At 41.7% G+C, this 21,264-nt stretch overlaps 1 protein-coding gene across 6 annotated transcripts in view; it reads right to left on the reverse strand.

Annotated features, from left to right (window-relative positions):
• Drp2 (dystrophin related protein 2) overlaps window positions 1-21,264 on the reverse strand; it is a 50,023-nt gene that overhangs the window by 8,263 nt on the left and 20,496 nt on the right. For 5 of the 6 annotated variants that reach the window (XM_070040066.1, XM_070040068.1, XM_070040069.1 and 2 more), the window contains 13 exons: window positions 21,053-21,209; window positions 19,051-19,171; window positions 14,126-14,394; window positions 13,628-13,774; window positions 13,160-13,238; window positions 11,530-11,590; window positions 11,197-11,258; window positions 8,874-8,948; window positions 6,920-7,121; window positions 6,614-6,699; window positions 3,593-3,750; window positions 3,110-3,276; window positions 1,129-1,240 (listed from right to left, as the gene is read on the reverse strand). In XM_070040066.1, the coding sequence (XP_069896167.1) occupies window positions 1,129-1,240; window positions 3,110-3,276; window positions 3,593-3,750; window positions 6,614-6,699; window positions 6,920-7,121; window positions 8,874-8,948; window positions 11,197-11,258; window positions 11,530-11,590; window positions 13,160-13,238; window positions 13,628-13,774; window positions 14,126-14,394; window positions 19,051-19,171; window positions 21,053-21,209 (1,696 nt within the window). The remainder of the gene's footprint in view (window positions 1-1,128; window positions 1,241-3,109; window positions 3,277-3,592; window positions 3,751-6,613; window positions 6,700-6,919; window positions 7,122-8,873; window positions 8,949-11,196; window positions 11,259-11,529; window positions 11,591-13,159; window positions 13,239-13,627; window positions 13,775-14,125; window positions 14,395-19,050; window positions 19,172-21,052; window positions 21,210-21,264) is intronic. The other variant, XM_070040071.1, reaches the window with a different exon arrangement.

Here is a 21,264-nt window from a genome sequence, read left to right on the forward strand (position 1 = left end):
GCTTTTCATTCAAGGCTGGTGCACTAGTGACTTGTGGACTTTTCTGCTCGGGTTAGCTTTGAACCTCAATCCTCAGATCAGAGTTTCCTGAGTAGCTAGCATTATAGGCATGAGCCACCAAGATAGGGAAATTACTTTTTTTTTTTTTGTCAGTCATGGGCCTGAACTCTGGGCCTGGGGGGGCGCTATCCCTCAGCTCTTCAGCTCAAGGCTAGCGCTCGACCACTTGAGCTACAGCACCACTTCCGGCCTTTTCTGCTTATGTGGTTCTGAGGAATTGAACCCAGGGCTTTATGCATGCAAGGCAAGCACTCTACCACTGAGCCACCTTCCCAGCCCCGGAAATTACATTATTTTTAATAAGCATGAAAAAGGCAGACTCAGAAGTTGGAACCAGGAAGCAACTAACAAAGCAGTTAAGCTTCCCTCTATTTAAATGTTAAGTTACAAGGTCTAAGAGACCTAAAAGGGGCCTAGCTAGCTAAAACTGCCCTCTCTGTAAATGGGTAAAGACAGTAAGCTCATCTGAGAAAATAAAGCCCTAAAGCTCATTCATTATCAGGCCTAGAGGCATCTCCATATTTTAGAATAATAAGTAGCACCCTAACGATTGCTTAAGGGCTGAGGATTTCTAGAAGGTATAACCACCATCTATTCCTTCAGCTCAGAAAGGACAAAGGCAGCAGCTAACAGCTGCCATTTTGAATCTTTAACTCATATTTCTTGCAGGAGGAACAGGAAATATTTCCTTCTCTTTCTCTCTACCTTAATCTTATTTTTGTGATAAAACTTTCACCTTGCAAGCTTCTCCTTTTTGTAAGATACCCTGAAGTGCTTTTCACAGGAGGATCTCAAGGACCTATAATTTTGTGTAGAAACTGGGAATATGAGGGAACCCTTCAATTCTCCATTAACCTTAAGAGTTCTTTGGGCCAACTGTGCCCTTAATTTGGAATTCTGGTAGAAGAATAGAGACACCTTGATTCCCTAGGCTTGTAAATCACCAGAACTGTTTGAGAATGTTTCTTATATGAGAGCAGAACACAGAGAATCAAGGCTGAGCAAATTGGGTGAAGCCCTAGTGCCTGACATCTGCTTGCTCTCCCTCCTAGCCCAGAGACTTCATACCGGTGTATAATATTCCATGATGGGGTAGTGCAGCTTGTTGCCTTTGCTGGCCCGGCCTGTCAAGAAGCAGGTCTGGCAGATATCCACATTAAATTGCTTCAGACTCCGGTACCTTGGGGAGAGAAGACATAGAAGGAAAGGTAACCCAGTGTGCCATAGTAACCTTACCCATCCCCTCTATATCCAAATACATACACATGTAAGAAGGAGGTGGAACACGGAGTCATAACATTCTCAACCTCCCACACACACAGCAGTGACTGAGCCTTATTCTAGAGACCATGGTCTCCATGAAATCACAAGCTCATTTTCCCGGGAAATGTGAGGAAGTAGTGTTGAACAACCTATCATTTAAAGGGTGGAAAGAGGAGCAAAGGCAAAGATCCCTTTTTGATATATTTTTAAACAAGCATGACTCCAAGGCTCCATGACCCAAGGTACCACTACCTACTTCAGAGAACATAATACAAAGACAGTTTATTCTATTACCTGTGAGTAAGTTGGATGAAAGTTATTTCCATAGGTTTTAAAAAATAATAATAACTCTATTATTTCAGAGTATAGAAGAGTCCTTTATATTTACTTCCAAAGCCTACCTAATTGCCCAGACTTAGCAGCACAGAAGAGTAAAATGCCTTGCCTTAAAGGAGTTGGATGATCCAATATCTAGTCCTGGAGCTACCACTAGTGGCTGTGTGAACTTGGGCAAGTCACATCCCACCTCAGTGCCTTGTTTGCTCATCTTATTTAAAGCAGAATATTGGCCAGTGCTGGTGGTGGCTCATACTATAATCCAAGCTATTCAGGAGGCAGAGATCTAAGGATCATGGTTTGAAGCCAGCCCAGGTAGGAAAATCCATGAGAGTCTTTTCCAATGAACTACCAAAAAGCCCGAAGTAGAGCTGTAGCTAAAATGGTAGACCTCTACCATTGAGTAAAACTGCTCAGGGACAATGCCCAGGTCCTGAGTTCAAGTCCCAAGATCTCCCCCCCCCCATAAACACATAAAAGCAGAGTGTATGTAGTTGAGTGCTGGTGCTTTAAAAAGCTAAAATTTTGAGTTTTTTAGGATGAAAGTCAAATTGAGGATATGATTGCTTTTGGGCAATGAAATCAGGGATACTTCAAATATACTATAATATTGTTATAGCCCTTAACTTTGGTTGTGGGTTTACATTTCAGGGTGCTGGATTCAGTTCTTGCAACTTTACAAGAGCTAGCTGTTAAAATTTCAAAATTTTTCTAAATTTGCTGTAAAACACAGTCATTATTAAAACTTGAAATTATTAATGTTCACAATTAATAAATGATCTGAAAGAGGTAGTTCATATTCCATACTCATTTCTTCTTAATTACTTTATCATTATCTATCTTGTTGAAGTTATTTATTACAGGTTGAGGATCCTTTTATTTGAAATGCTTGAGAACAGAAGAGCTTCAGATTTTAGAGTTTTCATTTTTTAACTTGTACAGACTACTGATTAAACATCCCTAATTTCTGATTATTGGCTTTGGGATATTCAACTAGCATCTCTATGGTGCAGACACTATAAATATTATAAATCTGTGCATGTTTTCCTGATCTCTGCTTAGGAACATTTGTAGATAATGTGACATGGGCAGGTGTGTTTGTGGGAGGGTTTCCATTACAGAAATGCTACAACTTGCTTTTCTTTTTTTTTCCTTCCAGGGAGTCGATTGTAGAACACTTGCTGACACACCATTTGGTACATTGGTATTTTTATGATGTCCACTATGTACTTTTGTAAATCTATAGTATTTCAGATTATAACCAAAACATAATGGACAGCATTTCCAATTTTGTAAAATGTTAAACATTCTGTACTACAATATATACTAATACATAAAAGATATGTCTTTTCAATTATAATGATTAAGTGATGTGTTGTGTTATACTGAATTATAGGTCTCCTGAATTATTTATGATGATTATCACAGCAGCTAGTATTGTTCTCCCTACCTGAACCCTTTAATTGGACACTGCCTACAGATAGAGCACTTGGTTTGATGCTTCACTTGCTCAGCAATGGTGACACGATGCAGAACAGCCAGCCACACCATGGACTGGGGCTCCAAGTTGACCCACTCCAGGAACTGGGAGGCTTCAATGACTGGCTTCCCAGTGCTCTAGGGAAACAAGAAATCCCATAAAAATCACTGATGCTTGAATTATCTTGTTTCTTAAAGAATCAGGGAAAGCAGAAGAGCCTAGGTCAGCATGTTCTCCAGAGATGTCCACTTTTGGCTCTGTCTTAGATAAACTGGTATCCTTTAGGGCAGGACTCCAACTCTAGAGATCAAAGAGCCCTCAGTCCCATCTTTTCATCCCCACACATTCTCCTAGCCCTGAGCACTTCAAAACATAGATTTGGCTCTTCCTTCCCTTCTTCCCACCCTTCCTCCCTTCTCTTCCCTTCCTCCATCCCTGGAGTTTCATACTCACAAAACGAAAGCAACTTCGGACACTGGGCTCCACATTGCTTCCCCCAAAGGCTGCTACTTCACCCAGCTGACGGGGCACCTGAATGGCCTCATGAAGTAGGACACCAAGGTGGCGTTGGTCACACTGGCTGCCAGAGTTGGCCACTTGGCTGAAGAGGTCTGCTAGCCCACAATTAAGAAATGGCCAGTCCAATGTAAGAATGCCAGGAGAATGAGATGAGGGGATGAATAAAAAAGGAAGACAGGAAAGAAAACAACCACTGAAGTAAGGACTTTTTTTGTGAGGGTGAAAGCAACTGGGGATTTAACCCAAGACTACTAAATGATTTACATAGACATATTCACTTTTTAAATTTTTAGTTTGAAATAGGTTTACTAAGTTTCCCAGCCTGGTTTTGAACTTAAAATCTTTCTGCTTCAGGCTGAGGAGTATCTGGAATTACAAGTATGTGCTTTCAAGCATAAAATATCTAGAGGTTCATCCTAGATGCCAAGAAGTTTTAAAAAGGACACACTCTGAGTTTCAGGAGAAAAAAGCAAACATAAAGAAGGAACATGAGCCAGGTGCCAGTGGCTCACACCTGTAATCCTAGCTACTCACGAAACTGAGATCTGAGGATTACGGTTAGAAGCCAGCCCAGGTGAAAAGTCCATAAGACTCTTACTTCCAATAAACTATTCAGAAAAAGCTGTAAGTGGCACTGTTGCTCAAGTGGTAAAGTGCTATCCTTGAGCACAAAGAGATTCAGGGAAAGCACTCAGACCCTGAGTTCAAGCCCAATGACCGACAAAAAAAAGGAGCATGAAAGAGAGAATGTGATGGAGAGAGAGAGAGAGAGAGAGAGAGAGAGAGAGAGAGAGAGAGAGAGAGAGAGAGAGAGAGAGAGAGAGAGAGAGAGAGAGAGAGCGCGCACTGGCTATAACAGCAATTCCAGACACAAATATGTCACCTTTGGGAAAACAGATTCCTGAAAAAACAAGATGAGAGCCACGGGCTCCAGGGTCCCTGAACATGCACTATCATCAGACTTCCGTCTATTCAGGACAGGGTATATTCATGTGGCTCATATAGAATGATCCTGATGTAATCTCTAAGTTGTCCATACATAAAGATGAACTGACAAGGATAACTGAAAAGAGGAGCTAATTCACAGCATCTGATCATCTTAAAAATGACCTCCATGTGTGTTCAGAATGTACTATGGTGTTGGTATTTGAATAGAGACTATTGGTTCTTCAAGGCATCCTCAATCCCAGGCCAACTTTAGCGAATTTCTTTCAGAGCCTATTGTCTCATACCTTACCTAAGGACTAGAAAATACACAGAAGCAAAAGGCAAAAACCTACATTCAAGCTCTGGATCCATTGCTAACTACATGTAGAATCTTGAGTTGGCCATCAAGCTATCTAAGGGGAGTTTCCCTGAAACTGGATATAAATAATCACTGCCTACTCCATCTTAAAGGAATGTTAGGCAAAGTAAATAACATCCTAGCTACAAACATGCTTAATATGTTCCTCTCCATGTAAAGTTTCACCAGACCAGACCAATGTCATCTCTCTTTTGTGAACCACTGTAGTACTTATCATCTGCCACTTAGATTAGTTTCATTAGTGCTTAAAAATGATTTTTGTTTATTTCTGTCTCTTCCTCTAAGCTGTGAAGTACTTGCAGAAGTGAACATATCTAATTTTTTTTTGGGGGGGGGGTCGGTCATGGGGCTTGAACTCTGGGCCTAGGCACTGCCCCTGATCTTCAGCTCAAGACTATGCTCTACCACTTGAGCCACAGCACCACTTCTGGTTTTCTGGTGGTCAATTGGAGATAAGAGTCTCACAGACTTTCCTGCCCAGGCTGGCTTTGAACTCAATCTTCAGATCTTAGCTTCCTGAGTAGCTAGGATTATAGGCATGAGCTACTGGTGTCTGGATTAATTTTATTTTTTCAGTCATAAGGCTTGAACCCTGGGCCTGAGCACTGTATGTGACTCTTTCTCTCAAGGCTAGTGCTCTACTACTCTAAGCTACAGTGCCACTTCTGGTTTTCTGGTTGTTAATTGGAGATAAGAGTCTCACAGACTTACCTGCCTGGGCTAGCTTTGAACAATGATCCTCAGATCTCAGCCTGCTGAGTAGCAAGGATTGTAGGAATGAGCCACCAATCCCAGCTTGACCTCATCTAATTTAACTTATCATTCATTCCATTTACTAGAGAAGTCAATACCTCTTAGGATTCAACACTTAATGATACTGCTTCAGCAAAGTCCAAAGTGCTGAGCACAATGGAGGAAGGAGTGGAAAACAAACAGACCATAAACCACAGAGGTTAAAAACTACACAAGTGGCTAGGTATTGGTGGCTCATGCCTGTTATCCTAGCTACTCAGGGGCTGAGATTTGAGGATCATGGTTCAAAGCCAGCCCAAGCAGGAAAATCCTTGAGACTCATCTCCAATTAACCACCCCCAAGTCAGAAGTGGCGCTGTAGCTCAAAGAGGTAGAGCATTAGCCTTGAGCAAAAGGGCTCAAGGATAGTGACCAGGCCCTGAGTTCAAGCCCTGTGACCACCCTCTCCCGCCCCCCAAAAACCCCTACATTTTCTACCTCCTGGGAAAATGGTCATTATTGAACCGTGTCTGTGTAATGACAGGAGAAATCTCTAAGAGAATGTGAGACATGGCTAGAGCTCCAGATACAAGACAGCTATGCCTGATAGGCCATGAGGACTAGAAGAAGAAAGTCAGGTTCTCCAGGAAGTCAGTGCAGAGTCTAAACACATGCATTGGATCAGAAGAAACCAAAACCCCCAGAGTGACACCAGCAATAAAAACCAGCCTTAGGCCCATCTTGGCCTTTGTGTATCATGTATTTTTTTTGTAATAGCCAGCGTCAGGAAGCAGTCTAAGGTATACAAGTACCCCCTCTGTAAATGCATATGACCTTCCTTCTGCTTATCTTATACCCTTTCTCCTCCTTGCAGTACCTCTCCCAACAACACTACATAAGACTCTGGTTGTACTCACACTGAAGTTTTTCCTTCACTTCTGTGCCACACAGGCATGCAATGCCAGTCTTAAAGGACAATGCCCGCATCTTTCCACTGCGACCACTAGGTTAAAAAGAAGAGAATGGGAACATGAGGATATGTAAAGGGTTAACATATTGACAGTAATTTTCTTGACTAGGTTGACCTCAGTAGGACTCAGGCCATCTGTGGCCCATGCTGAGTTGGGTCTAAGTCCACCATGACAGCAAACCCTTCCCACCAGGACCACTGGAAATATCTCATTGAATTTATCTTGGAGATTACCAGGACCAAAAGTCACTACCTATCAAACACATTGAGGAGCCAGTTGAGACTCATGTCTACACATAGTGGCACATTGACTAGGATGCCTCTCTCCTCCTCCAGCCGCTCATATAAGGCAGTCAGGCAGTGAATGACCTCCACCACATCCATCACGTGTTCACTGGCTTGCAGATCATGCTCATTGAAGATCTCCAGGGCCGTAGTTAATGTTACCAGATCCACTGGAAAGGAGATGAGAGAGGGGAAGAATGGAGCCAAAAATAGACTCTTGGGAGAATAGACCAAGAGATAAAGATACCAGCAGTCCCAAATTTGAATCAATCTTCAGGCCATTTACAAATATGGAAAAATGAGATTATGTCTTTTGCAGAGAAATGGATAAACCTCAAAAAATTATGTGAACTAAGGCTGTGAGGGACAGGACACATTTTCTCTCAAATATGGAAGTTAGATCTAAATTATAAATATATGTGCACATATATACAAGGTCAGATCCATATATATACAAACATGTTAACTAAAGTACAATGTATATATAGGGGAGTATTCCAATGGTGTAACTCCTTTGAACAACTAACTCATGGTGTAACTCCTTTGAACATCTAAGTCACAGTCTAACAAAATGAAAACTAGGAAGCTTGAACACCAATTGTCAGGGTGGGGGTAAGGTCAAAGGGGGTAGGCAGATGAATAGAGAGGAAATATGGCCAAATGCATAATTGTTAATATGTGAAAATTGAACTAGGTAAATTGAGGAAATGCATGGGGGCTAGAAAGATGGGGGAGAATGATGAAAGTAGTCACCTTGTTTGAGATGCATTGTACTCACAAACTGACATGTTTACTTGAAATTCCTTTGAACAACTACATAAGGATAATAAAAAAGTTTTTCCTTTACCAAGGAATTGGAAGGCAGTAAAAAAGTCCTCTAAATTGACCCAACATATTTCTATAACCATATGTTCTTTGATACAAGTTTCAAGATGATGATGATAAGTGAATACTCATTTTCTCACATTGCACAGATTCCTAAGGAATCATACTTCATTTTAAGTTACTCTGTGTTTACATAGATTTCAACTGTAAATAGGTTTTGTAGATATTGTTTGTGAATCAGATATGGCTGGGTAAATGTTATGTATAAGAGGCCATTTTCATTATCCCCAATGCTAACAGCCTAGCCAGGAAGTTTGAATGAAAAGTACCTCTGAGAAATGGCCACATTGATCCCCAAAACACTGGTATTTGCTGTTAAATCCAATAACCTCATTAAGGCACACCATAAGCTGGAATATTTCCTGTCACAAAGCAGTTCCTTGATTTTCTTTTTCATTTTTTTTCCTTTTGTGCATCAGTACTGGGACTGGAACTCGAGGCCTTGCACTCTTGTTTGGCTCTGTTGCTCAAGGCTGGTGCTCTAATACCTGATCCACAGCTCCATTTCCCGAGTTTTGGTGATTAATTGGAGATAAGCCTCTTCTGGACTCTCCTGCCTGACTGGCTTAAAACTGCAATCCTCAGATCTCAGCTTCCTGAGTAGCTAGGATTATAGACCTGAGCCACTGGCACCTAGTTGTTGATTGATTTTCCATGTTGATCAAGGGAAAGGAGACAAGTAGTTAGATACCTATGGGGTTAATATGTGGTTTGAGGGAAATGGAAGAATCCTGGAAAGAGCATATGTCTACAGCCAGCATATTCTCAATTTTTGGAGAGTTCCCATGAAGACAATCAACACTCCTGACTAAGATGGATGAAAATGGGGAAAAGAAGCATCCAGATAAAGATCAGGAGGATGGGAGTAAAAGTCACAGGAGTGGAAAAGTTGGGAGAAAATGAGGGAGGTGGTACATTGTTCAAAAAGAAATGCACTTATTACCTTACTTATGTAACTGTAACACTCTTGTGCATCACCTTTACAATAAAATTTAAAGGAAAAGAAAAAGCCACCAGAAAGTGCAAGGGACACCTACAGCGCAGGGCCTTCTGGACTCTGCGGAGCTTCATGGCAGTGCGGTAAGCTGAGAACTTAATGTTGTTCAGATCAGCTGCAAAAAATGGAAAGAGTTCCACTCAGATGATGGAAATGCAAATTAGAACTACAACAAGATACCATATTTCACCCACCAGATTGGCCTAAAATAGAAGTCTGACAATAGCAAGTGTGAACAGGATATGCATGAATGACAGCTGCCAGTAGAAGTGTGAACTAATATACTCACCTTGGGAAATAACCTGGTATTATCTAGTATAATGGAACTCTCACATATCCTACCACCTAGCAAGCTATACATACCCCACATCAATAATTTACATTTTTCTGATCAAGACTCATTGTAGGAAGTTCATTTTCTATCATAATCCAATATATACATACATATTTCAGAAAGCAGTTCATTACTTGATTTAATAAGATAAAAGTGTAAAATAAATACAAAATCTGACTCTTGCTAAAGATCTGTTACACATTGATATTTCCCAATATATTTCAGTTTATCAAAAGCTTGTGACAACCCACTGAAATGTTATTATGACCTATAGACCAAAAGCATGTCTTGGAGAGTCCCTTGAATACATTAAGCAGAAGACATGTACAAGAACTCCTCCACAATATTATTCTTTGAGCTACAAACCAGAAAGCTGTGTGTTTACCAACAGAAGATGGATGAAGACACTGCTGTATATGATGGTACAATCTATGACATCAAAAAGTGAACTAATCATACGCATCCAGGACAAAAATTGCCTTGTAATTTTTTTTGTAATACTGGGGCTTAAAGTTGGGGTCTCATACTCACACTTAGCTTTTTTTGCTCAAGGCTGACAGTAGACCACTTAAGCCACACCTCTACTTCTGGCTTTTTGCTGGTTAATAGGAGATAAAAATATTGCAGATTTTTCTGCCTGGACTGACTTTGAACCATGATTCTCAGATCTCCATCTTCTGAGTAGCTAGAATTTTAGGCATTAACCACCAATGCCTGGCTTGAAGCTGTATTTTTGTAGGGTCTCATATTTTTGTTATGGCCAGCCTTAGACTGATTCTCCTATTTATGCTCTCTGGTTATCTATGAAGACAGGTACATACCTCTGTACTTGAATTTTGGTTGAGATGGGAGTCTTGCTAACTTTTTCCCTGAACTCTGAGCCTTTCTATTTCCATCTGTCAAGTAGCTCAGATTACAGGCTTGAGCCACTATATCAGGCCATGAGTTTCTCTTGGGAGGCAAAGATGAAGCTCCCAAAATTCATACTCATTGCCATCTAGACAGCATCTTTCAAAGGAGATTAGTCCTTACTCTTACAAGCATCTTAGTGTGATGAAAAAATGTTCCTGGGGAAAATGTACAGCCTGCACATGAGGAAAATGCAGAGGGGAAAGGAATGAAGATTGTGGAAGAAAGGACTAAGCATTCACTTCCACCCCACTTGTTTATTGACTGAAATGTCCTTTTCTTTAAATCACTTTATTTCAGTATGACTGCCACAGAAAAAGCTGTACAAATGTAATGTATACAGCTTAGTGAGTCTTGAAACACCATGAAACTATCATCATCTGCAAGTTTCCTCCTCTCTTCTATAATTTGTGTATAGGTCATTAGAGCACTTAGTGTAAGATCTACCCTCTTAAATTTGTAAATATAAAAATAATTGTTAACTATAGGCAATATGCTATTCAATAGGACTATAGGACTTATCCATCTTTGAAGACTTTGATGAATATTTCTCCATTTCTTCCTCTCTTTAGCCTGACAACCACCATTCTACTCTGAGAGTCCATGAATTTGACCAAATGTATTTATGCATTTATTTATTCATTTATTTATTTTTGTGCCAGTTCTGGGACTTAAACTCAGGTTGTGGGCACTATCACTGAGCATTTTTTTTTTTTACTAAAAACTAGTGCTCTACCATTTGATACACTTCCAGTTTTCTGGTAGTTAATTGGAGATAAGAGTCTCATGGACTTTCCTGCCCAGATTGGCTTTGAACCACGATCTTCAGATCTCAGCCTTCTGAGTGGCTAGGATTAAAGATATGAGCCACCAGCACCCAGTGAAGTTGACTATTTTAGGTTTCTTATATAAGTGGAATTATGTGGTATTTTTCTTTCTGAGTCTAGCTTATTTCTCTTAAGTTCAGGCCCATTCCAATTGTCACAAATGTTTTCTTAAGGTTAAGAAGTATTCCATTTTGTATGTATAATGTATTTTCTTTTTCCACACCTCTTTACTGATGGACATTATAGGACAGCTGTACACATCCCCATCCTACACAGGAACCCCACATTCTTACCTAGGGTTTGGTATAACTCAGTCATCTTGGGATGGTCCCAGCATGTGGTCTGAGCCTGGTGACTACAAACAAAATCATCAATAGCACCAACATCCTCATACCCAACACCTATATGCACACATCAATAAGATTGGATTCAACAGGCTGTAGGTGAACTCTCAAGATTCCAGAGCATAAGAGTACACCTTACCCAAGTAAAATCTTGTGCTCTGAGTAGGAGGAAAATGAGACTGGATGGAGAAATTCCAGGACAAGAACTAACAGAGATGATTGGCAAAAAGACAAACAAGTGAGGAGGTGATTGACCCGTGTCTGATTCTGATAATCACTTACTTGATGTAGTAGGGAACTTTATTAGGTGAAATTGCTCTTTCCCAGGGAACCTGGACAGAGGCTAGTAAAGAAGAGAAAGAGAGCTGGCCAATGATATTCTTCAAGCCTCCTGGCCATTGCCCTATTCTATCTTCCCCAAAAGGTGATAAGTCCCCCAAAGATATATCTGCCCCTTGCTGCCAATTGTTAATAGCCCTGGAGGATAGGGTTATCACTTCTAATAAACATACTTGTCTCCCTGATGTTAGAGAGAAGAGAAGGAAGAAGTTGCCACTGATGCCCTGACATATGAGTGACATGGCTATGGCATGGGCAAAAATACTTGACCACCATGACCACCCTAACATTCTTCTCCCTAAGCAGACTGCCATTTTATCCACTCAAACTGCAGGCTGCTTCTGTGGATACAAAGTTTACTTTCTTCATGGGGCTCCAAACCCTCCCCCTTAGACCAATGTTCTCAGCCCTGTGGGACAGAGGGAAATGGTAGTGCCCTTTTCTCTCTCATGAGGAACTCTAGACACCCATACCCCTTCAGCCCCATGTCTTTATCTTTCATGATCTTCCAGAAGAGGCTCTGAGTATTGTATATGGGTATAGCTACATATTACTATTTAAATTGTAATAATTCTACCCATTGTTAACATTTATTGAGCTCCAGCAATGTGCTAGATACCATGCTCATGCTTTGGGGAAGCATATCTAATTTTTCTTTTCTGTGAATTCTCATCATTTCCACTGCTAATCCCTTGATCTGGGCCACCATCATCCCTCATCTAGATTATTGCAATTTGCCTCCTAACTGGTCTCTCTGCTTTCATTCTTTCCCCTCAGCAATTTATGCTTAACAATTTATTCTTGAAGCATACAATAGATGATGTTATCTTTCACCTCAAATCTTCTCAAATGTTCTTTATTCCACTTGGAACAAACCTTAATGTTCTTACTTTCACCCTCAAAATTATCTGTGTTATGGCCTCCCTGCTCTTATCTCTTTGTTCTCTTTCTCACGGCCTTCCTTTGTCCTTCAGTATGTTCCTGCTTTAAGGAACTAGAATCATTGCCTAGAATGTTCTGCCCTTGGAGACCCACATAGTTCACACTCACCTCCTATATTTCTCTGCCCAACTGTCCTCCTATGAAGACCGCTGCAATACCTCTTCCTTTTAAATCCAGAACTCTCTATACATGCCTCCATGTCTTTATTTTCCCCATAGTACTCCCATAATTGACCTTATACATATTTTATTCATTTGTTTCTGATCTGGTGTCCTCTATTAGAATGTAAGCTGTCCATGTCTAAGCAGTTCTGTCTGTTTTGTTTACTAATATGGCCCCAAAGCTCAGAAAAGTACTTGGCCCACAATAAATATTGTTGAACAAAAATGTCACTTAATTTCTATAGCCTACTGAACTAGGTAACATTCCCGTTTGCAGATGAGAAAATTGAGATAGAGTTATGCTATTTTTTCAAGTTTTCACAGCTATTAAGATACAGTGACTAAGACCTGGATATTTCTGAGGAGTTTGTTCTTTTCATCACTATACTACATTGCTGTATCCTTACTGCCCCCAAGGGAACAATAGCAGCTAAGGTTCTGCTAAGTGAAATTCAGTTTGGCTCACATACAGGATAGGAAGTGCTGGGACCCAGGCCCAAAGTCTCGGTGAGCATCCTGGAGCTGTTTAAGCCTCTCACCAACCGATGCCTATAAAAGAACAGATAGGAAAGTTGTGAATTCATGTCAGCTATTTAACATGGGCTGTGTGGGTACCTCTGGGATCTTTCTGTGCTCTCATAAGCTGTTTTATTTCCCCTGTTCTAGCTCCTCCCACCATCATCCTACTCCTAGCCCTCCTTGAGCAGTTCCAGGAAATGCCTCCCTAATTTCAGTCACTCTTCCCTGGTTTCTGTCTTCCCTGAGTGTCCACATCTAGATAAGCCCTTCTACTTCTTAGGTTCCATTACTCCTTGAGGCTTAGGAATTAAGAAGCTGTTTCTGGCCTGCACATTTGGTACTAATGCTTTTCCATGTAGGTTTCATTCCAGCAGTTTCCCCCAAGCTTTCTCATGGCTCACTCCAAATCACTCTTCTACCTGGAGTTGTTTCCACCGGATGTTAATCTGCTCCAGAGCCCGAGAATTCTCCATTGACAAGTGTACATCAGAAATGGCAAGTTGGTGGGCCAGATCATTCACCAACTTCACCCCATCCTTCACAGGGGAGAATTCTTCTTTGAACAGCTGGAGAACCAGGACACAAGTGTCACAACAGACAGAGAGTGGGAAAGAGGACCTGTTAGTCATTCACCTCAACTCCTCCCTTTCCATCCAGAAGTTTTGTTTCAACAACACAATAGCAGTGTTTGGCTAGGCAACTAGACTAAGATGTTGGTGGCCACAGTTTACGGCTTCTTCTCCTCATCGCCAAAAACCAGAAAAAGAGAAGAATGAGGACTATAAACAAACCAGTCCCAAATCTAGAAAATAAATCAAGAGAGTCTGAGTTGTAGTCCAGGCCAACAAAGGAGTCTCAGCAGGGGTAATATTGTCAAGTCTCACTGGGGATTGTAGCCAGGAGAGGGGTCTGCATACCTTAATAGCTTGGATGTGTTCTGGGAGTGAATCAATGAACAGATCCCCAATGGGCTCCCATGTGGCTCTGACTCCCTCAGCTTGGGTCAAAGTAGTGCTCAACTCTTCCATTGCTGCTTGGATCTCCAACAACTGTTCTAGAGTGTGCTCAATATGGCGGTGCTGGTCCACACAACGGGCTGTCAGCTTCTCCCATAGTTCACTGGCTACAGTTGCCTGCTTCCATACAAAGCGGCTAAGATTCTGGATCCGCTGTCTGGGGGAGGTATCTGCAAGTGCAGTCAGGAAGCCAGGTCAGGCTAACCAGGGAGGGGAGACCCAGGAAAAGGCAGAGACAAAGAACCCCCCCTTGTGTATATATTCATACTTATACAAATACATATTTTCCATGGGCAAATGCCTATTGCTCATTTAGTTTTTCAAAGACAAACTATTTTGACATGGTTTTAGGTTCACGTGCAATCGTAAAGGATAGCACAGAAATCTCATATGTCCTTTACCCACAATTGGTAAAATGGTAGTACAATGTCCCACCCAGGGTTTGACATTGACATAACCCATTAGTTTTATTAAGTGTCCCCTAGTTTTATTTGTATTCATTCTGGGGGTGTTTATGTATATTCATATGCATATGTAGTTCTGTGCAGTATTATCACATGTTGGTTCATGTATCCACCACCACATTCAAGAGACAGTTTTGCTCCATCCTATATTATGGTGGATTTCCTTACATTAAAAAAAAAAACAACATGGCAAGTTTAAAAACAAATGTATTGCTCTTTTCCCAGGTCTTTCCCAGCCACATGGAGGGCCAAGATAGCCTGCCAGGTCTACTGAATAAACCTACCCCTTACCTGAATACCACGTGCGTGGTGCAGTTCTTACTCTACTACCTCTTTTTAAAAACCTAACATAAATGGTGCTGTGACTCGGATAAAGGGCTTAAAGTCAGGATAGGTGAGATTCCTCTCTGTTTTATTCCCCTCTTTTTTCTTTTTTTGTTTGTTCTTCCCTTTTTGTTCTGAGGAATACCCACAGTTCTGACGGCCTTTTGCGAACCGTTCTGTCTGCTGTGGACACAGCGGACACGTCCACACCACTTCTCTACTCTGGTGAGTGAAACTATACTCTATGGCTCTCTGTTGCTCAGTCTCTGTCCAGACGTGGTGCCATGCCAGAGAGCTCCTATGGCCTTTAGCTGAAAGGCCGGTCACCTCTGAAGCCGAGGACGCTTGGTTTTGGGGGCTTGGCCATTTCTCTCTAGACTGCTCTGGGGGAAGTCGGGATGCTGCTTCTGCCTGATCAGCTTTCCTTCACTCACCAGACTGACTCTCCTACATAATTAATGGGGTGCTGCAAGCCACACCCAAGCCGTGAAACCCCTTTGAAATGCCTCCTGAGCGCTCCCTGGAAAGCCAAAGCGCCTAATTTTTATGCCATACTCAGATGTACACAGTTTTTGCCACTGCAATGGTAAATGGTCAGAAGTCTGTTTATTTTCAGGCTCTCTTTGCTCTCTCTCTCTGCCAGTCATGTCCAACTTTCCCTATCTCTCCCTTTCTCTTTTCTACATTTTGGCTTGTGCCCTGAAGAGTGAGATGCAGGCTGGGCCCCGGGGACCCCCCTCTAGGTTCCCTCTCAAAGGCTAGCCAATGTAGGCTTGATCTATTTGTTCAGGGTTTCTTTGCATTTTTTTCAGCAATTTGCTGTCTTGAATTTGCCATCTTGGCCACATGGTGAGTTAATGGTTTGGCCCCATCTGACCCTTAACCTTCCACCAAGCTTACCACTCCATCCATCTATTCTAAGGTGCCTTGCTAACAATTTGCTCTTTTCACAGGCCCTGGTAAGTAAGGCCCAACCATCTGATGTGCTTTGTTAGCAAAGATGTCTACACATTGTTGTCAAAAATTTTAGATTTTGTTTTGCCTTTTTTGTTTTGTGTTGTGTATTCTACTACTGACTACGTGGTTCTAAAATTCTGGGCCTATCTGTGGTAAAATTCTCATCACATCTAACAAGTTTTGTCCTTGCAGAATATTTGTTGGTCAATTCTTGATAAGGACCAGGTAAGCTCTATTTTATTTGATCTCCTTGTTGCTTTAATTGGAAATAATAAAGGGCTTTTGTGGCAAAGAATTGCAGTTCAAAGCCAGCCTGGGCTGAAAAATCCTTTAGACTCCATCTGCCAACTAACCTGCAAAGAGCCAGGCTGGAAGCGTGGCTCAAGACTCTTATCTCTAACCAGGCAAACACTGGAAGTGGTACTGTAACTCAATGTGGTAGAGCACTAGCCTTAAGCAGAAGTGCTCAGGAATAGTGCCCAGGCCTTGAGTTCAAACCTCCTTGAATACCAACTGGGACAAGCCATCCCAGCAACGAGCACCTAGACTCAGCCAGTCTGGGGAACAAGGGACCATGGAGAGGAGTAAGAGGAGATGATGTCATATCAGCTACTTTGTGCCTGCCCTTTCAAAATTAACCAGAGCTGGGAGGTCAATAGAAGCAAGAAGCCTGCCCATCCAATGTCTATACCTGTCTACCTATTAACCGGACAGGAATTTATATTCTTGCCTTTGTCACTTGACTTCTCCTCTACCTAGTACCAGATGTCACAAGTAGCTAGGGACATTTCTACCAACATTTTCAGCCCCAAGTCCTTCCTTTTGCCATTTATTTGCTCTCTAGTATTTTTTCCAGCCCCTCAATGCCTCATGAGATTTCTCCAGACTTCATCTAAGGACTCATGCCATCAAGGGACAGCTGCTGCTCACTCCCTTCTCTGGGACCAAATTCCAGCCTTTTATCCCTAATGTCAATACCCCTTGTCAGCAGGAAGTAGCCAGAGAGAATCTGTGCCCAATTTCATGATTATTAAAAGGCTGGAATGTAAGGTCCACTCCTGGATGATGGGCAGACTCCACCCTCCTCACAGCAAAGTCTCCACCCAGTACCTGCATTACGTAGGCAAGTGGCACACCTGGAAGAGGTCACATCTGCATCCGCTGAGGTCACATCTGAATTTGATGTGGCCACACCTTTCTCCACTCATACCCTAGATAAGGCCTAGCCCAGGCCCAAACGCCCTCTTTTCCCAGCTCTTTCCCAGCCACGTGGAAGGCCAAGATGGCCTGGTGCCAGCCAGAATGATGAATAAACCTACCCCTTACCTGAAACAAACAAACAAACAAACGTACTCATTACCTTAGTTATGTAACTGTAACAACCTGCTCATCAACTTTTCAATAATGATTTTTTTTTGCCAGTCCTGGGGCTAGGACTTCGGGTCTAGGCACTGTCCCTGAGCTTCCAAGGCTAGCACTCTATAACTTGAGCCACAGCACCACTTCTGGCTTTTTTTGTGTATGTGGTACTGAGGAATTGAACCCAGGGCTTCATGCTTACAAGACAAGCACCTTACCACTAAGCCACATTCCCAGCCTGTCAATTACAATTTATTTTTAAATGACAACATATTAGAAGAGGAGTCGAGAGACAAATCATCTAAGTCCTATTCATATGATCCTGGAACGTGATTTGCCCATTAGTGTCTACTGTTGATTTAATATTCAAAGCAGGGAGACATTTTATTAAGTCTTAGTCTAGGAGAGATTGGTATTAGTACCCCCAGCTCTTCTACTCTACTCGGCTTGGGTTTCTTCTTTTTCCCTCAGACTTCCACTTCCAAGAAGTTTCAGAGCCCCAAAGCTCTAAGCTAATTGGAATTATCTTGTTCTGTCTTGAACTTGTCCTGAGGCCTATTGGGCAGCAAATTAAGTACTAGCTCTCCCATTGAGAGCCTAGAAATAAATTGAGGAAGTAAACAGAATTGACAAAGGGCTCAATGAAGGATCTTTTCCATCTTGTTCACACCTATTTTAGAGAGTTCAGAATTCTCTCTGGAAAAGGGGACTTGCTAGACCACCACTCAGAACTAATCTTCAGGGATTCCACCTTATCACCTTATTTGATTCTAGTCACTGTACCTTTATTAAGTGAAAGAGAAAGCCAGGGCTGTATCAAAGGACCACAATTACCTAACTTTTTAGATTTTAAGGCTATTCTTTTTGTTGCTGGTTGATAACTGCATCATCACATCTCTTTATTTTGAATATAGCAAAATGTTTTTTTTAAGAACCATACCGCAGGGGTTGGAAAGGTGGCTCAGTGGTAGAGCGCTTGCCTTGCATGCTCGAGGCCCTGGGTTCGATTCCTCAGCTCCACATAAGCAAAAAGAAAAAAGCCGGAAGTGGCGCTGTGGCTCAAGTGGTAGAGCACTAGCCTTGAGCTGAAGAGCTGAGGGACAGCGCCCAGGCCCAGAGTTCAGGCCCCATGACAGGACCCCCCCCCCCAAAAAAAAGAACCATACTGCTATTTTTACTTGCTGAATCTGTTTATTTCATTTGATTTAAAAATTCTCATACTTTATTTAAAAATGGCTGGGTGATCCTGGGTAATGCCTGTAACCCTATCTATTCAAGAAACTGAGATCTAGAAGATTGCAGTTCAAGGCCAGCCAGGGCAAAAAAAAAAAAAAAAGGCTATGATACTCCATCTCCAATTTACCAGCAAAAATCCAGGTAGAGATGTGTCTCAAGTGATAGAGTGTTAGTCAAGCAAGGAAGCTGAACAAATGTGAGGCCCCAAGTTCAAATACCAGTACTATCAAAAAAGTAACAAAATCCAAACAAACAAAAACCAGTATCTCACATGTGATCCTCCAAAGAGCCACATATAGCATTGGGTGACATGCTCATGACCCCTGCTTCAGATTCTGCTCTGTTTGCCTTTTCTTATGATTATGAATCTTGCTCCTCCTAACTGGATTCATAAAATGAAACTATCTTACCAGACATTAGGTGAGAAAATGAGTATGGGGAAAAGCAGTTCAAAAAGGAAGGGGTGAAGAGTGGAATACCACTTACCTTTGCTCTCAGAATTAGGCTCCTCTAGTTCCTCAAATGGGTGCTGGGACAGAAAGGCCTGAGCTGACTCCAGCACAGAGTAGATGTAAGGGCCCCGTGACTTAACTTCTTCCATAAAGGCCTGTGAAGTTTAGCAGGATGGTTAACAAGAAAAAAAAAAAAAAGTGTCTCAATTGCTTTTAATTCCATCCTGCAATTAATCTTACTTCTCAATAAATTACTAGATAGCATGGGGTTACCTGGAAAAGAAGTGATATAGCCCTCCCTACAGGCCCAAGAATAGATCATACTGGGAATGAGTCTGGCCATGATAGAGAAATGTAGAGGTGATCTTTGTTTTCTAGAAAAGGCATACAGTTCCCTGTAAGGTATTTAGAGAAATTAAAAGCCAGATAAGAGAATTTCTAGTAAGATTTTGATTGTAGTTTTTGAAAATATAAATAGAACAAACAAATAACAAGTGTTTAGTTTGTTGAATTCCATAGAGCAAATTTCACCTGTGGAGCACTACTGAGACAAACACCTAGATCTCTTCCTATCCTGCCTCAATATCTTCAACAGTAACTTGTAAAACCACCCATTCGTTTTGCCTACTTTTGAACCTTATACCATCACACAGTGTACCCATTCACATCTGCCTTTTACCCACTCAATACACTGCCTGCTCCCACCAAGGTTGGGTAGGGAATGTTTGTTGTGAGGACCATATAAGGCTTGTGAAATCATTTGGTCTGGCCCTGTATAGGAAATCAAAGAAACTATAAATGGTATGAAACAGTCAGTAAATTTCAGAGTTTTTTTCTCCAAAGCAAAATTCAATAAATCTAAGCCCATTAATGATATTATAAATATGCAAATAAGTCAGGCACCCAGTTGCTCATGCCTGTAATCCTAGCTACTCAGGAGGCTGAGATCTGAGTTTCTCAGTTCAAAGCCAGCCCAGGTAGGAAGGTTTGTGAGGCTCTTATCTACAATAAACTATGCAGAAAAAGCTGCAAGTGGCACTGTAACTCAAGTGGTAGAGAGCTACCCTTGAGCACAAAGAGGCAAAGGGACAACGCCCAGGCCCTAAGTTCAAGCCCCAGGACTGGCAAAAAAAATGAAATAAAACAAACAAGCAAACAAATATGCAAGAGGCTTTTGGCAGTATAAAAGTTCCCCACCACTGCAAATGATGCCATACCATGCAGTTATATGTGATCTTTTATATTATTTGGTGTTGCATCCTGCATTTGTTTTATAGAGGCAATATATACCATAGAAACATTAAAAATGAACAAAAGTATGAAAAAATAAATTAAAAATAATTCCAATTTTGTCATCAAAGTTAATTAACCATGTTTACCATTCCATTTTGCTCTAGCTGCCTCTCTTCTGCACACATCTATACACATTTTATCCAACTGAGATTCATATGCATGATTTTACTTAACATTACACTGCATTCATTTCCATATTCTTCCACCAAAAATCAAGTGTGTGTGTGTGTGTGTTTGTGTGTGTGTGTGTGTGTGTGAGAGAGAGAGAGAGAGAGAGAGAGAGAGAGAGAGAGAGAGAGAGAGAGAAAGAGAGAGAGAGAGAGTATATGTGAGTGCACATGTGTGCCAGTACTGGGGCTGAGTATTTTCTCTTGGCTTTTTTGCTTGGGGCTAGTGCTCTACCACTTCATCCCACTTCCACTTCTGGCTTTTTGCTGGTTAATTGGAGATAAGAGTCTTACAGACAAAAATTTTCCTAGGCTAGCATCAAACCCCAATCCTCAGATCTCAGCCTCCTGCATAGCTAGGATTACAGGTGTAAGCCACAGCACCTAGCTAAGGGAAGATTTTAAATAGGATGGAAAGACCTGTAGAGTGCTCCCTACAAACTAGCAAGGCTGTGGGCCACCTTGTGCTGCTTTAGGTGTCAAAGCAGAACTGAAGGCCTGACTGTCAGGGTATGGTGGAAAGGATCCCTTTGTCACTGAGAGGCTACATGACATGCTTCCATGATTCTAACCTACCGCGTGTGTTTCCTTCTCCTGCTGCACCAAGGATACATCCCCTTGTAGGGGAAGCTGAGCCGACAACTCCTCATCCTTTTGGCTGAGCCAGTCAATAATCTCTTGGAGCGGGAGCTGGAGTTTTCCACTGTGGTCTGAGAAGGCCTCTAGGCGAGCGCTGCATACAACAGGTAAGACTAATGATGTTCAATCTTCTTTTTAAGTGGCAAAAT

Source organism: Dipodomys merriami, unplaced genomic scaffold (genome assembly GCF_024711535.1).
Source record: "Dipodomys merriami isolate MVZ:Mamm:240054 unplaced genomic scaffold, mDipMer1.0.p SCAF_3, whole genome shotgun sequence".
In the NCBI taxonomy this organism is placed as follows: Eukaryota; Metazoa; Chordata; class Mammalia; order Rodentia; family Heteromyidae; genus Dipodomys; species Dipodomys merriami.